Source organism: Notamacropus eugenii, chromosome 1, assembly GCF_028372415.1.
Source record: "Notamacropus eugenii isolate mMacEug1 chromosome 1, mMacEug1.pri_v2, whole genome shotgun sequence".
NCBI lineage: Eukaryota > Metazoa > Chordata > Mammalia > Diprotodontia > Macropodidae > Notamacropus > Notamacropus eugenii.
Genome location: NC_092872.1, coordinates 512,870,398 through 512,886,511, shown reverse-complemented (window position 1 = coordinate 512,886,511; position 16,114 = coordinate 512,870,398). Strand labels below are relative to the sequence as shown.

The 16,114-nt window shown below is 37.4% G+C and overlaps 1 protein-coding gene across 22 annotated transcripts in view; it reads right to left on the bottom strand.

Annotated features, from left to right (window-relative positions):
* The window catches only part of BCAS1 (brain enriched myelin associated protein 1), a 154,036-nt gene that overhangs the window by 32,417 nt on the left and 105,505 nt on the right, over positions 1–16,114 (bottom strand). For 8 of the 22 annotated variants that reach the window (XM_072633502.1, XM_072633504.1, XM_072633511.1 and 5 more), the window contains 2 exons: positions 9,584–9,625; positions 329–523 (listed from right to left, as the gene is read on the bottom strand). The exons of 2 other annotated variants lie outside the window; for them this stretch is intronic. In XM_072633502.1, the coding sequence (XP_072489603.1) occupies positions 329–523; positions 9,584–9,625 (237 nt within the window). The remainder of the gene's footprint in view (positions 1–328; positions 524–9,583; positions 9,626–16,114) is intronic. 12 more of the 22 variants (XM_072633503.1, XM_072633505.1, XM_072633513.1 and 9 more) reach the window with 2 other exon arrangements.

Genomic DNA, 16,114 nt, shown 5'->3' with positions numbered 1-16,114 from the left:
CCAGAAAAAAAGGAATAGCATGAAGTGAGATAGTTATTTCATATTAAACTATAATTAGACCAAAGACCCCTTTGCATTTACTGTGCAGACTCAATCAGACCCGGACTGATTTACTTTTAGTTTGAGTTACACTATTTAAGGCCTTTGTTGGGCTGGTAATAGCACAGCACACCTTTTCATTCATATCAAATGTATTATTTTTTTATATTCTTGCTATTCTAGACTGATTAAACAAAGGGACCATAGTCGCTAATCTCTTTTGGCCATTTCCCTCATTTGAATGATGAGGATAGGCTTACTCTCGTGTTAGACAGAGCTGATTGCTTACCAGTTGTCTGAAAAACAGCCTCAGGTTTGTTTTCCGTGGTTTGGTTTCTTCTGCGTTGGGCTTGGCTGGGGCAGGCTCAGGACTTATAGCTTCTTCTTCATTCAGCTCTATTGTTTGTAAGGATGCTTCTATATCCTCAGACTTTATAACCTCTACTGGAGCTTCACATGCTTCCTGTGTTTGGGTTTGGTTTTGCTTTTAGAGAGGGCCAGGTGTTAAGGTGGAGAAAATAATACTTGTCCATGAATTTTTCAAAAATGGAGTCCTGGTACCAGGACCAAATACATACTTAATGTACCAAGCAGCTTTGGGGTTGGGTGCTTGACTGTTTCTACACAGGCTGCAAGAAAGGTTACTGGGTTTAGGTAGATTCTTGTCAGGTTGCCATCCCCTGGCCACAAAGTTAATGAATTCAGTGCTCATGGCCACTGTCCTTTCCAATGAATATATAATGAGGGCTAGAAGGAAGACATCCACTCCATCTGGGATATTTACTTACTTCAATCATAACTTTAGAACTAGAAGTTAGAGATCATCTAATCCATTAAATTTTTTTTTTTTTTAGAGATAAGGAAACTGAGGCCCAAAGAGGTAACATCATTTGTCTAAGGTCACACAGGTAATAAGTGGCAGAGACAGGATTTGAACCCACATTTTCTAAGATCAGGAAGGCCCACAATTGTTATTCCCGCCCTTCCCCTTCACTGTGACAATCCTTTTTTAATCTGCCAGGGGTGTGACTTACACTAGCACTGTGCAGAAGCTGGTAAAAATACTGTCACATAATAGAGAGCCTAGGTTGAGGGCCTGTGCTGTCAGTTTCCCCTCCATAGCTTTCAAAACCATTGTTCTGCAGCAGCTGTGTAGAAACATTCTGAGCCTTAGCAAAGAAAGAATAGCGGAAAAGCCTCTCATTTCAATACACCTCCCCATTCATTCATTCCCTGCTCCCCTTGGCTTGAAATACAATCATTTGCCCTTGTTACTTAAACAGAGCTCGAGCTTCAAGAAAAGAAATGAGTTTAACCAAGACAAGCGTTGCTAAATTGCTTCACACCCCTGGTGTTTGACCTAATGAGCTGTGAGCAGATTGCTAGGAGAGCAAGGCCAGTTGGGGGAGTCCATGATGGCAGGCGTAATTCACCTTCAATCTAGTGTTGTGCCCAGCTTCTGTGACTGCTTCCAAGTTTAATTTGTGATTATTTGCCTGACTGCCTCATTTTGCATCCTACTCAGGATCATGCCTCAGACACTCGTTAGTTTCATTTGATCCCTGGGAAGCCATGGGCCTAGCATGTCTTATAGAACTTTCTTTTTTCCAGAGGAAAAACCATTAGATTTAAGGGGCAGTAGTGGTAATTTTCCTTGGCTGCAATAAGTCTGGGTTTAGAGATCAAAACCAGACAATTCTTCCTAAGGGCCTGATAGATTGACATGTATGGCTGTTTATAATACCTCAGGTTGATAACCAGAATGTCACAGTGGGATACTGGTTTGAGAGTCAAGCAAGTTCTAGGTTAAAATGCTGCTTTTGATATTTACTAGCTGTGTGACCATGGTCAAGCCAATTAACTGCTCTGAGTTTCAGTTTCCCCATCTATAAAACCAGTAGAACCTACCTCACATGATTATGAAGTATGTATATGAAGTACACCAAGAATGCTACTTATTGTTGTTATTAAGGATTAGTTCATCTTGGGAAAGGGAAACAATTACTTCTTAAAATGGAAACATTTTTCAGAAAAGTATTTTCCATTCCTTGCCAAAATAGCCAAAAAGATGTGTGATCTGAAAAGATCCCTGAAACACTATATAGCCAGCTCTAGAAAAGCATAGACCATCCTAAAATCTAGCCTTTATTTTCCCAAGACCTGAATATTACATTTAGGAGAAACTATTTAATGTAGGCAATATGATTATGGCTGAAAAAAACCTGTTTCTTATATTTTTACTCTTAAAAGGGGCTCTATCTCCAGGAAACCAAGTTGTAATAGGGCCCTAATTAAAGTTTGGGATTTTCCTCAAGAATTTTAAACTATCTCCCATTCCAGTCTTATTTAAATTCAAATTTATTACCTCCAGAGTTGATTTAAATATGCTAAGGGCCCTGAGTTGAGCCTGAAGTATGCTTTTAACTGTTTGCTATTATAGGCTAAGTTTAGGGACAGTGGGAGTACAGACTTAGAGAGAACTGGAGATTCAAGACCTGGCTGCAAGACTAAGGACAAGTCCTATGGTTTCCTGGGAACCTCAGCTTTCTCATCTATAAAATGGGGTAATAGTTGCATTCCCTACCTCACAGGTTTATTATGAGGAGAGTACTTTTTAAAGAGATGTCCAAAGGGCTCAGTTATGTATTAGACTGGATTCTTCCATTTATGGTAGTTACCCTACTTCCAAGCCAAACTGAGTCATGCACCCGGTGAAGGTGGAGGAATAACCTACCTATATATCCAGAGAACCAGATCTTTGCTGTGTGGTCTAGTCAAGGAATCACTCACGCATTTATTAAGAGCCTACTATGTGCCAGATTGTATTGAGATACAATTAAAAAACCCCACCATAAAACCAGAAAGTTCTTGCCCTCAAGGAAATTTTTTTATCAGGATAAACAATGTGTATATATGTAACTATGTATAAAAAACATACATATTAAATACAAATTAATTTCAGTGGTGGGGGGATTAGTAAGTAGTTTGGGAGAGTTAAGGAAAAGTCTCTTGTAGTAAGTGGTACTCTTGAGCTCTGCTTTGAAAGGAACTGGGTATTCTAGGAGGTGGAGATGAGGAGGGAGGACATTCCAGGCATGGGAGACCATCCATATAAAGTGGAGATGGGAGATGGAATGTTAGTTATGAGGCACAAGTAGTAAGGCATTTTGGCTGGAATGTTGAGTGTATCAAGGGAAGTAATATGTAGTAATCCTGGAAAGGTAGCCTGGAGTCAGATTGTGAAAGTCTTTAAATCCCAAAGAGAAGAATTCATTTAGGTGGCAATTTTTTTCAGGTACCTACCCAGAACTCATAAGATTTTCCATTCATCTAATGACCAGAACTCATAAGATTTTCCATTCATCTAAAGACAGCTGACATTTATACAGTACTTTTAGGGTTTGTAAAGTACTTGGCATGGATTATCTCATTCAATCCTGATAATGTTTTTTTTTCTTTTTAATACTAATTCTATTATTTCTTTAATTTAAGAATTTTCTGTTCAGTTGAGTCCAACTCTCCATGACCCCATTTGAGATTTTCTTGGCAAAGACACTGGAGTGATTTATTCCTTCTCCAGCTCATTTTCCAGATGAGGAAACTGAGGCAAACAGGGTTAAATGACTTGCTAGTTATATAGCTAGTGTCTGAGGTTTAAATTTAGATTTGAAATCAGATTTTCCTGACTCCAAGCGCAATTCTGTCTTTACTGAGTAATCTAGTTAGCTTTGGTTTAGGAAACTCCCTACCAATACAAATTTTGACTTGTTCTAGAATTTACTGGTTCAAATAGTTGCCTGAGGACACTGAGGAATTAAGTGACTTAAACAGCCAGGATATAGTAGCAGCCAGACCTGAACCCAGGTGAGATAGGGAACACAGCTATTATTCCCATTTTGTAAATAAGTAAACTGAAGCTCCCAGGGGCTGTGGAACTTGTTCTCAGGCATGTAGTCAGGTCTCCAATTCTTCTGATTCTAAGTCTTGTTTACCATCTTTCTTCAGTCAAATCCATGTTGCTCTCAAGTTCTGGTTTTGGGTGTGGCAATACAATTACTCCCTTTCACAATATACTACGGTGCAGCTAAACTGTTCCTCCTACATGTTCTCCCCCTCTGTGCCTTGGCATTGGCTGTTCTCCCTGCCTGGAATGCATTCTCTCTTTAATTCAGCCTCTTAGAATACCTAGTATCCTTTAAGTATCAGCTCAAAAGCCATTTTTCACATGAAGTCTTTTTTTGATACTCTCAGTTGTTTGTTTCACAAAATTACTTTAACATTTTGTATTTTGCATATTCTTATAAAGGTATATGTTGTTTTCTTTGAGGGCAAGAATTGTCACTTTTTTGTCTGTATCTCTAGTCTGTGGCACCATAGTAAGTTCTTAATAAATGTTTACTGATTGATTGGGTCATAGTTTTGGAGTTGGAAGGGGCCTTAGAGCCATCTAGTCTAACACTTTCATTTTACAGTTGAGTAAATTGAGACTCAGAGAAGTTAGCTGACTTGCCTGACACCTGACCAGTATCAACGGACTAGACTGGGCTTCAAACCATGCCCGGGCTTGAACTAGAGTCCTCTGTTCAATCATGATGGAAATGAGGCTTATCATACAATTTAAAATGATTTACTCTGACTTCATTTCATTGGGAAGCATGTAACACACACATGAAACTTGACTGGCTACTTAGGATACATTAAAATGAACTTCATTTGTATTTTGGGAAAAGATTTTATTTCTTGTCCAGAGGTTTGCATCAGACCTTTCTCTAGAGGTTTGTTTAAAATACCTTAAATCAGAGAGAGGCCTTTTAGAAATCCATTTACAGTGGAATAGATTTTTTTTAATCTCTCTTTAAAAATTTTACTTGACTTTTATTTTCTGCTAAAACATGCTTATAACTTATATCTACATAGAATAAAGCCAATTGAGTTTGTATAGGCAATTCGTAGGGAAAAAATGGGGGAGGGCAGGAAGGAAGGACTTGTATCTTTAAACTATTGTATATTCCAGTGAAAGAAATTGTTCATTCAGTTAGTTGTCATATTGGTTTAGTAAAGCAGGGCTTTAACTGCCATTTTGTATTTGTCCCTCAACAGTTATGTTTGGGGTTCTGACTGTTTGAGCTGTGCTTCAAAGGGAATTGCACTTGTAGCCTATTCCAGTAGGCATTGGTTTATTTCTTTCAGTAATGGGAAATTAACGGAGTAAGCACCTGTAGTGAATTTCTAGAAGGAAGTACCAGGTCTAACTGGACTCTAAAAAGTCAGATTTTCCTCGAAAAGTACTAGATGTTTAAATTGCTTAGCTCTTTACTTCATATGGTTGCAGGTAGACCTCACTTTGATTGATAGGTCTCCTAAAAATCATGAAAATTTGTTATCTAAAGAAATCTTAGTAAATAAAACAAAACAAAAAGCCACCACCCTTTATAGGGTAATCACCCCAATTTATATAGTATTTGTTTCAATTTCTCTGTTTTAGGGTTTGGCAAAACAAGGCATACCTGTGAATAAAATATTTTGCTATGAGAAATTTGCTTGTTCTCAGCTTACTAAAAAAGGACAAAAACATATAAATATTAATGTTGTGATCTTAAAATTTAGGTGCAATTATGATCAGTTTATTTCAAGATAGTAATTTTTTCATATGTCCAGCATGTTTCATGTATCATGTATGATTCCTCTCCTTTAGGGCTGTGTCTATACACTCCCTGTTCTAAAACCATCTCCATTGTCCATGGCCTGTTTACAGAAATCACTAATGGAGCAAATGATACTTTAGGACCTCTCTCTGTCAATTTGTCATTGCAGAATGGATTTGGGATATTTATTTGTTGAAAAATTCTAAATTTGAATGGGACCATTTATCCATTGTCTTGTTGTGTGTGGTCTCTTACTAGTTTAGGATCAAATAAAGAGTGGAAGGAGCCTTAGAAATGATCTCATCCATCTCCCTCACTTGGGAGTTGGGAAACAGGACCAGAGAGGTTAGGTGATTTTCCCAAGGTCACAAAGCTAGTTAAACAAAAGCTAGGTAAGGAGATAACAGTGTTATAAAGTGGGAAGTGTACCAGATTTTAAATTAGAAGACCTGGGTTCAAATTCCAGCTCTATCATTTATGGTACCCAACTATGTCACCTGGCAAATCACTTTGCCTCTCTGGGCCTTGGTTACCTCATCTGTGAAATGAAGAGGTTAGACCAGATGGTCCCTAAAATGTTCCTTTGGGTTCTAAATCTTAATGACAGAGCCAGGATTCGAATCGTATCTTCTGACTCCTAGTTGGATGTTCCTTTGATTATATCATGGTTCCTCTCAACAAATAGGTCTGGAGTGACCCAGTGTTTTGAACACAATTTTAATATTAGTGAACATGTTAGGATGGTCCTGATACGTAGTAAGTACTTAATAAATGTTTTGTCTATCTCTTTCTCCTAGCCTAGGTCAAGGGTAGGAGAAGACAAAGCGGTAAGAAGGCGAATTTTGTTTCATGTTATTCCTCCATACATGGACCCCAAAACAATTGTAAAGGTATAACACCTTTGGAAGGAATCACAGAATTCAGAACTGGAAGAGGCCTTAGTAATAATAATAGCTGATTTAATATATATACATGTATATATATATATATATACACATGCATAACTATAGACATATATAGAATACGACTATATATTTATATAATTATATATATAGCTATAAATTTCTTGCTTGATGGTCATAACTACCCCTTGAGATATATGATTACATATAATATGGAAATATACTGTATACAGTATACACTATATATATAGTGTAATGTTTATAGTGTGTATATATACACATAAGTATTATACACATGGTATGCGTGTATGTACATATAACATACATGGTAATATGGGGCATTATGGGGTATATGGGGCATTATGATGAGGAAGTTAAGGGTTTCAGAGGAGGTCAAGGACTTGCCCAAGACAATACAACTAGTAAACAGGATTTGGATTCATATCTTCCTCGCTCCTAGTCCAGAATTCTATCCACTATGAGATTACTGTGTGCTCATGTAGGAGTACTGAACCTGGGGTCCTTGAACTCTGCTTTTTAAAGATTTTGATAGCTGTATTTCAACATAATTTGGTTTCCTTTGTAATCCTATGCATTTTGTTTTATGAATGTTCTGAGGAGTGCATAGGCTTCCACAGACTGCCAAAGGTGTCTATGACACAGAAAAAGGGTAAGGACCTCTGGTCTGTTGAGGATCTGGGTTCTAATTCTACCACTGACACTACCTCTAAGAGTTGGACAAGTCATTTAATCTCTCTGAGCCTCAGTTTCTTTGTCTGTAAAATGGGATGGATGGACTAGATAACCCTGAGGTTCTTTTTTGTTCTAGATCTGTGATCTAGTCCAATGCCTCCTTTTTCACAGAGGAATCAAGCACCAAAGAGGTTAAATTAATGATTTGTCCAAGTAACATGATCAGCATGTAGCTGAGCTACGCTCCTATCCCAGTCCTGCACCTCCAAGGATTCTCTCTTTTCCACTTGTTTATGACTTTGTTGGGGAGCAGCTTTTCATAACACAGTGAAAACACATGCTTTTATATTAGCTTCATCCAACAGGCATGTCATTATCCTTAAGAAGAAGACATTTCAAGACTGTAAAAATAGAAACGCTACTCTCAAAGCCAAGCCAGCAGAAATCTTGTGGGATTGGGAGGAAAAGGTTGCCTTTGTGCTGAATCTTTTCCTTTCCAAACCACCTCACATCTTATCTTACCCTTTGTAAGCTTTTGTACATCTTGTGTTATTTATACTTCGAAGGCCACAAAGATGACTTCACATTCAATTCACATTAAAAAAAACCCAAACAACCCTCACTCTAGAAAATGAAATGCCTTCTGTCAGAGCTCTGGAAACCAGGCTTAAAAGTTATCCTGAGAGCCCCAGTGGACAAAATGTTCCTTCGACAACATCCAAAAGACATATTTCTCCTCAAATGAGAGGTCGCTTCTGTGAGAATTTTAAGTGTGCATTGCCAACTGGAGTTCTGGCTTTAATTTACCATTTAATTTAAAGTTCATGGTCAAGAAGAAGCCTTGAATTCCTACTTCCAGGTGACTGAAATAGAGATTTTGGATTCCTGGAAAATATATAGGAGGATACTAAGAAATTGTGGATTGAAGAGCTCTAGTGGTTTGATTGTATAACCCAGTGTCATGAAAGGAGCAGGGTGAAATGTTTTTCCTCCTCATACTTATAACACTTCACGAGAAGAGACACCTGTTCTTATCTCTGTTACTTTGGAAATAGCATTTCTGGAAGATGTTTGGATTTAATACTGACTAGACTTGAAGCATAACAACCCTATATCAGGCTTTAGGGAGTCCCCAGAAAGAGCCAGAGAAAGGTGAACTTCTATATTCTCTTTTGCAAAAATGAACAGTGATTGGTTCATTCCAAGAACAGTTGTACATTTAGTCAGCACCAATTATAAAATATCTGGGATGGGGGTGGGAAGCATTCTTCTTTCAGGAAAATGGCACTATACTGGATCACATGGTCAGCTTATTTGTTTCTGTTGGTATGCTTTACTGGAAAGTGAAAGACTTTTGAGGTTTGGGATTGAGCTGTTCTCCCTGGGGCATCTATTTACCCTTCTTGGAAATATTGACCACCTTTCTCACTCTGGACAAATGGCCAAAGAAGGAGTGGAGTCAACATGTCTGCATCAAGGTGAAATTCAAACGACCCCAAGCTTTCATCCTGAACTTGTCACCATGGAAATCTTTTGGTGTGAGCTCTTCACAGGTATTCTCAGCCTATATGACTGGTGCCATTAAAATTGAACACATGATCTGAGTTGATTCTTAAGAGAGTAAATGAACAAGAATGACAGAGAAAAACAGATAAGCATGTGGATGTCCCCAGAGATAAGGATGGGCAAGGTTGTTTTATTTGGTAGATTCTTTCAGTCCCTGAATAATGATGAATTCTGGTAAGAAACAGAAACATATGTAATCCTTTTTTTTTTTTTTTTAAAGACTGGGTTTTCTTGTATTGCAAAGATCATAAATTCAGTAGCCACTCATGGCCTGTCCTACTATTGATTGGCATGGTAGCATCTGTTCTATTTTTGACCTGGGTTGGTTTGCCACTCCTTAAACAACCTGGTGACTTCCTGCTCCTGGGTGCTAATCATATTGGTGCAGTGCTTAGTGCGGAAACACAATGGACTTTAGCTCCACTGCAGCTCAGAACTCCTGAGCTCAAGCAATCTACCAGTTTCAGCCTCCTGATAGTGGGTCTTACAGGTATGCACAACCATACTGGCAATATGTAGTTTTAACACAGCACCAATTACTTTTAATGAGGATTACAATTTTCATCAAAGCCCCTGCATTCTCATGGTTACCAATGATCATTTTGAAAGGACGAAAGAACCTACCATAATTTATATCTACTTCATGCAACTACAAAGGACCCCAGAGGTTGATGCCCAGAGGACCAAGAAGGTCAAGGATGAAATTGGAATGATTCAATTATTTTATATTTAACTTACATTTTCCTCTGCACCTTTGGGAACTGTATCCTCTTTAATTGACTGAAGGGAAGATAAAAAAAAAATGATTCAATGAGAGTGGTTGGGTTGGGGTTGTGACTGAGAGGAAAAAGGTTAGGGAAATAATCACCCCGGACAGAATTCTGACATATCCCCAAAGAATCACTTCTTAGGCAACTCTACTTTCAAAGTCCTCTATTTTTGCCAAAGGCACATAACCATTCACATCGAATTCAAAATCAGGGAACCATCTTAGAATCCTTCTTCTCTGTTCTATATCTTCAGTCTGTCACCCATGCCTAGTTATATTTCTTTTAGAAATTTTTTTCCATTTCTGCTCAATATTCATTAGCATACAACATTCTCAGACCCAATGGCTTCCTGATTAGCTCCTCCTTACCATTGTCTGGTTTATCTACTTCCAGTCTATCCTGCACAGTGCCATTAGATTCATCTTTCTAACCTACAACAGCCCTCTGTTGCCTATTGGAATAAGAAAGATCCATTGAAACATTCAAGACCCTCCATAAAATGTCCCTTCTTTTCCCATCCAAATTTATCTGGCAATACTTGATGCATCCTGGTTAGACTAGGTCCCTTTGCCTTAGAGGGAGGACATCAGACACATAGAAACAAGTAGAGTAATTGATAGATCCATTGGCACAACCCCTGTCACCAAAGAAATTCTATCAACCCCTGTGTGTATACTTATTTAGGAGATTCATGACTTGTATATTTAAAGGTGCCTGGAATCTTACTTGTCTTCTACTGGTGCTTTTGTAAAAGCCTCCCTTTGTCCTCCAGAATATAAAACAGTGCTAAGATAAGGTTGTTCTATTTGGTAGATTCTTTCAATCCCACCTTGAGCCATTCAGAATCAGTCTGTAGTTCTGGGCAGGATTGTTTCCTAGCACTATGAAGTGTGCTGCTGGTTCTGTCAGAATCAGAAGCAAAACTGAGATCTGGGTGACTCTGGGCACATATATACTGATATCCCTTTATGTATTCACCATAGGTCAGTTTATATGCCATTGAACAACCCTATATTTAGATCATTTGAGTGTAGGGGAATGCTTTTGTTCCATGAAATAATGAACTGGATTGGCAATTTAGTTTACAATATATACCCTTATATCAACCATACCAGTCTCCACATTATACTACTATATGATCTATTTCTTCTTGATCTACATTTCTTGCTTGTATACTGTGGCTCATCTTCTTCCTTATATACAATATCCTTATCATATCTTACCAATCCTTCCAAATGCAGATCAAGTCCCGCCAATTCCATATCTTCATCCCTTACTTTACATTGTCCACATTGAATTCAATCCCACCTCAACATCCTTAATACTCCAACATATCATGCATTTTAGGATATTGGTATATTCAATTTAGCAATGTCTTATCCTTTTCATTCTCCTTGAAGGGATATACTATTTTATATGTTTCTTATAACTCTCTCAGCACCTAGCACAGTACCAGATATATTTATTAGATAAGAAAGCCATTGTTGAATGGAATTCCTGGTGGTGGGTAAATACAAACAACATAACTCTAAGGACATTTAATATTTCAGCTGGTAGGTAGTTGAGAATCCATTCTCTACCATTGATTCTGATACTTTCTGTTGACCAAGTTTTATTGGAGGCAGCATTGGGTGGTAGAAATAATGCCGGGATCTGGAACGCGAGGAACTCTAGGTTTTAGCCTCAGTTGTACCACTAATTAGTCACTTGGTCACTTTTACCTCGATGGATCTTAATTTTCTCTTATGTAAGATAGGGGGAGGGATCAGATTAATTGATATCTAAGGTCTTAGTTCTGAAGTCTTATGAATGTATGTGTTATCTTAGTAAGTCATTTTATATCTCTAGACTTGTTTCATACTGTGGACAATGAAAGGAGTGGACATGATGACCCTTAAGTTCCCTCTGAGTCACTGGAGTCTATGACTCTATGATTCTCCTGTCTGGAGCACTTAGCATTGTCCTTCCTTCTCTATGACCCTAAAACTCCTGTAGGCACAAAATGTCACTGATAAGAATGATTGCTTTGAGGAAACCTCTGACTGTCAGGAAATTGTAGTGCATTTTAGATTAATTTGATGGTAGCACAAGTCTTGTAAGGCTATTTTTTTTGGAGGGGAAAGGAAGGGTGCATCATACTACATCTATTGTGTTACTGAGGGGTTTGTTGTATGTATAAGCAAATGGAAAAATTACACTACAAAAGTCAAACTTTCTTAACCTGACATGGCAAGTACTTGGAAATGGAGGCTATTGGCATCAAGTAAAAGACTCTCTTGGCTGACCAAACTCCTCACTCTGTCAGTGGCACTGTAGTTTTTCAGATGCTTTTCCATGCCATTGTTATGCTTCATGATGGAATTTTGATAGACAAAATTTTGCTGTTCTGTTTTGTTTCCTGGGTCTGCAAAGTGGCTGGCTGCCCATTGAATGTTCATTGTAGTGCATAGGAAGCTGTAATCTTGGTTATGGTGGTGGGTGGGGAGGAATAAAAATATATATTCTTAACAATAGCCCTTTATTTTGGTTCTTGTACCAGTTTCAGGGGTATGATGGTATAGTAGAATGAGCACTGGATTTGGTATTAGAAAACTTAGGTTCACATCTAAGACTCTAATAGTTACTACTTGTATAACCCTGAATTAGTCACAAAATCCCTGGCTCTCAATTTCCTTATCTGTAAAATCTGATTTAAATAATTCTTAAGTTGCAACTGAACTACAAAGTTTTTATGATCCAGAATTGTTAAATCAATCATAGAGATTAAATTAGTGGAATGCTATAATGCAGTTGAGACTGACAAGTATGAGGACCACAAAGAAATCTGGAAAGACTTCTATTAAATCAGGAAAAGCAAAACAAAGCAAAATAAATAAACAAAAAGAAAACCTAGACCCAGAAGGATGAAATACACACTGCCTAGAACCATATGAGGAAAGGGAATGAAAATGAATGTATAGATATTTCTGATGAGGACTTTGAGGAAGTAACTAAAAAATTTTTACACTACTTTACATGATAAAATTAATTAATTTAAATGGAAATAGTTACAAAACAAGCTTAGTTGATTCTGTAAACGTTTAAGTTTATACTTTAAATGAAACATTCAAAAAACTCATTTGATTCCATTATCCTGATTTTTCACATAATTTTGCAGTAGCTGTTAGAAATGTTGATGATTATCTTAAAAAATGTTAATGATTATATCACCAACCTGGAATCCATTTCAAAAACAAATTTCAACAAATATCTATTAAGAACTATATGTAGAGCACCGTACTGGCTATAGAAGGAGACGTAGAGATTAAATTAGACGCAGTAGCTGCCTTCACAGAACACACAGTCTAGTAGATCCTTAATAAAAAGATCACTTTTAGAAAATTTGATCCAAACAACCTCACTAGCACCATTCACTGCAGTAGTAGCAGAAATCTTTAGTTAATAGGAGTATCCAATTATTGTTAGAAGAGAAATTTAACCAGCTAAGATTCTACCCATCTGCACTATCATCCAAGGCATATTTCTTCATTTCCTTCTCAGGGATATCGTGAGGGACTTTGTTAAGAGGCCTGATGAAAAAGAAAATACTCCGTACTATGATCATGCTATTTTAACCAACCAGTCTAGTGGACCCACCAAAAATGATATAAAGTTCATGTGATATGACCACAAACTCATGCTGATTAAGTGACTTTTCCTGCTTCCTATTCTATGCAGTCCTTACATAGGACTCTTGTTTAATAATCTCATTCAGAATTTGGTTGGGGTTTGACATCTAATTCCCCAGGCTATGGCCTTCAATCTCCTGGATTTTCTCTAGGTGTTCTGTTACTTTTTCCTTACCTGCCTTGGTCTTTAATTCTCTCTTAATCAGCTAACTTTCCCAGTTAGAAGATGTACTAAAGATTGTAGCAAAGACACTCTCTAGCACTTCCACAGAACTAAACTCAAACAATGTTTAAAATATGGGAACTCAGATCAATAACTGGTTCCTGCTTCCTGGGAAGAAAGAAAAGAATGTTCTTCATTTGGATGGGAAATGAGACAAAGAGAAATTGTGTCACATTGTAGAACAAGGGTGTAGTAGAGTTACCAGCAATCAGCGTGCCTGTAGATCCAGTCTGTCCTGTCCTAACTGCCCTGACCTACTTGTGTGACTCTAGGCAAGTCACTGCCCTTCTCTGGGCCTCACTTTCCTTATTTGTAAGAGAGTTTGTGGATTGTTAAGCTCTTTTCTCATTCATTCCATGGGCCAGCTAGAAACAGAATTTTCTTTATCCCTAGACCATTTGCTGCTTTGCTATTTCTCTGTCTCTTGCTGCCACTAAAACATGTACAGAAAATCTTTGATCCGTCTCTTAGGGATATGACATTCTTAGAAAATAAGCCTTTAGGGCAGAGGCTGAGCTTTGTGTTTGCTCTATTGTGTCACTAATAGGTTGGGAGAGTTCAATAAGCCATGACAAATAAGGTCCTGTGCTCCTGTAACTTCCTCTCTCTTCCCAGCTTGGAATCCAAGTCATCCAGTTTGACTGCTTCTATGGACTAAATTAATCAGATAATTGCCAGCTCACTTCTTTTTGTGCTACAGCTACGTAGACTTGAACAATCAAAATTCCTTTACTTAGGTTAGTAACATTTATTTATTTTTTTAAAGGATTAAAAACCTGACCTGTGATTTCATTAGTATAGAGAACATCCAGGTGAGGGGAGTTCCTCTTACAAATGCAGGTCAGCAAACTGTCTGCGCCCTATAGTTTTAGAGAATAGTTAGGAAGAGCACTTAAAATTAATCGACTGCCCAGAATCCCACAGGTAACATATTTTAGTGACAAGACTTGAACCTTGGGTTTCCTGGTTTCAAAGTCAGATCTCTATCCACTATGCAGTGCTGTCCTCCCTCCCTTTGTCTATCTGTCTTTCCCTCTCTCCCTAATTCCCATCTCCTTACCTCCTCTCCCCTCCCCTTCCCCTGCCTCATCTCACATGTCTGTCTCAATTTAAAATCTAAGCCAACTTACACACATGGAAATGATTAAAGGCTATGTACAAACAGTTCTCCAAAGAAGAATGGAAAACTATTAACAGTCATACGAAAGAATGCTTCAAATTACTAACAATAAGAGAAAGGCAAATTATGTTTCAGCCCACAGTCAGCAAATAGGGAAAAAAATGACAAAAGTTCGGGAATAGTCAGAGCTGATAGAGTTATAGAAAGATAGGCACCCTAATGAATTGTTAGTGGAGCTATGAATTAGTACAACCATTCTGGGAAACAATTTGGAATTATGCAAATAAAATGTCCACACCCTTTGACTTTGACATTCTACTGCTAAGTATATACACCAGTGATGTCACTGAAAAAAAGAAAGGATGGATTCATTTACGCCAAAATATTTATAGCAGCACTTTTTGTGGTAGAAAAGAACTGGAAACAAAACAGATACTTATCAATTGGGAAGTGGCTAAACAAATTGTGATGCATTAGCAAAATGAAATATTACTGTGCTATCAGAAATGATGAACATGATGAATACAGAGAAGCATGGAAAGATTTACACACCTAGATGCAAAATGAAGTAAATAGAGCCAGGAAAATTTTCATATATACATACATATATATGTATATATATATATACATATATATAGACTACACATATAACTATATATGTATATATATTTATAACAATGTAAATGGAGAGATAAACTACCATAAAATAATAAAAAATGAATGTTGCAAAATCATGAAGAGAAATTTGCCCCAAATAAGAAACATGAGAAGAAACCTCCCTCCACTCCTTTATATCATTGCGGGGAAGGTTCATTGTTGTGGAAGACATACAATGTGGATTTTTTCTTTTGACATATGAATTGATTACACAAATTTCCCCTCCCCCTTTTTTCTTTTTAAGAAATTCTTTGTTCAAAAGGATAGCCCTTGGGATACAGGGGAAAATCTAGATAATGTTAAAACAAGAGACATTAATAAAAAATCATTTGTAAAAAGTGCTAAATATTTCTTGATGACACTTTTAATCCAATTTACATGCTACTGCCAGATTAATAATCTTTGGGCTTTACCAAGTTATGTCTTTCCTTATATCATCTACTGTGGTGGTATAGTCTACTCCATCAAGTCTAAACTACTTATCTCTCTAGGCTCTGCATAATAAGAGTACGCCTTACTCCTACCCTTTAATGGAGCTATGATCTTATAGATGTGGGAGCTGCTTCTTTTGGGGAAGATGGTAACTTGTCCACACCTTTGTATCATACATGATCCTTATCTAGGTTTTTCCATAAATACTCCATAGTGGAGTTACCAGACATGCTTGGTTATCCTCCACAGGTTTTGTTTTTTTTTATCATATCTATCTGTGATTTATTTATGACAACTCCTTGCATATACTCCAGTCTCATCCACTTAAACCATACTTTTTCTCAAATCTAGATCTTTACTCATATTCCTCCCCCCCTTCCCCAAGCAATGTTCCCTTCT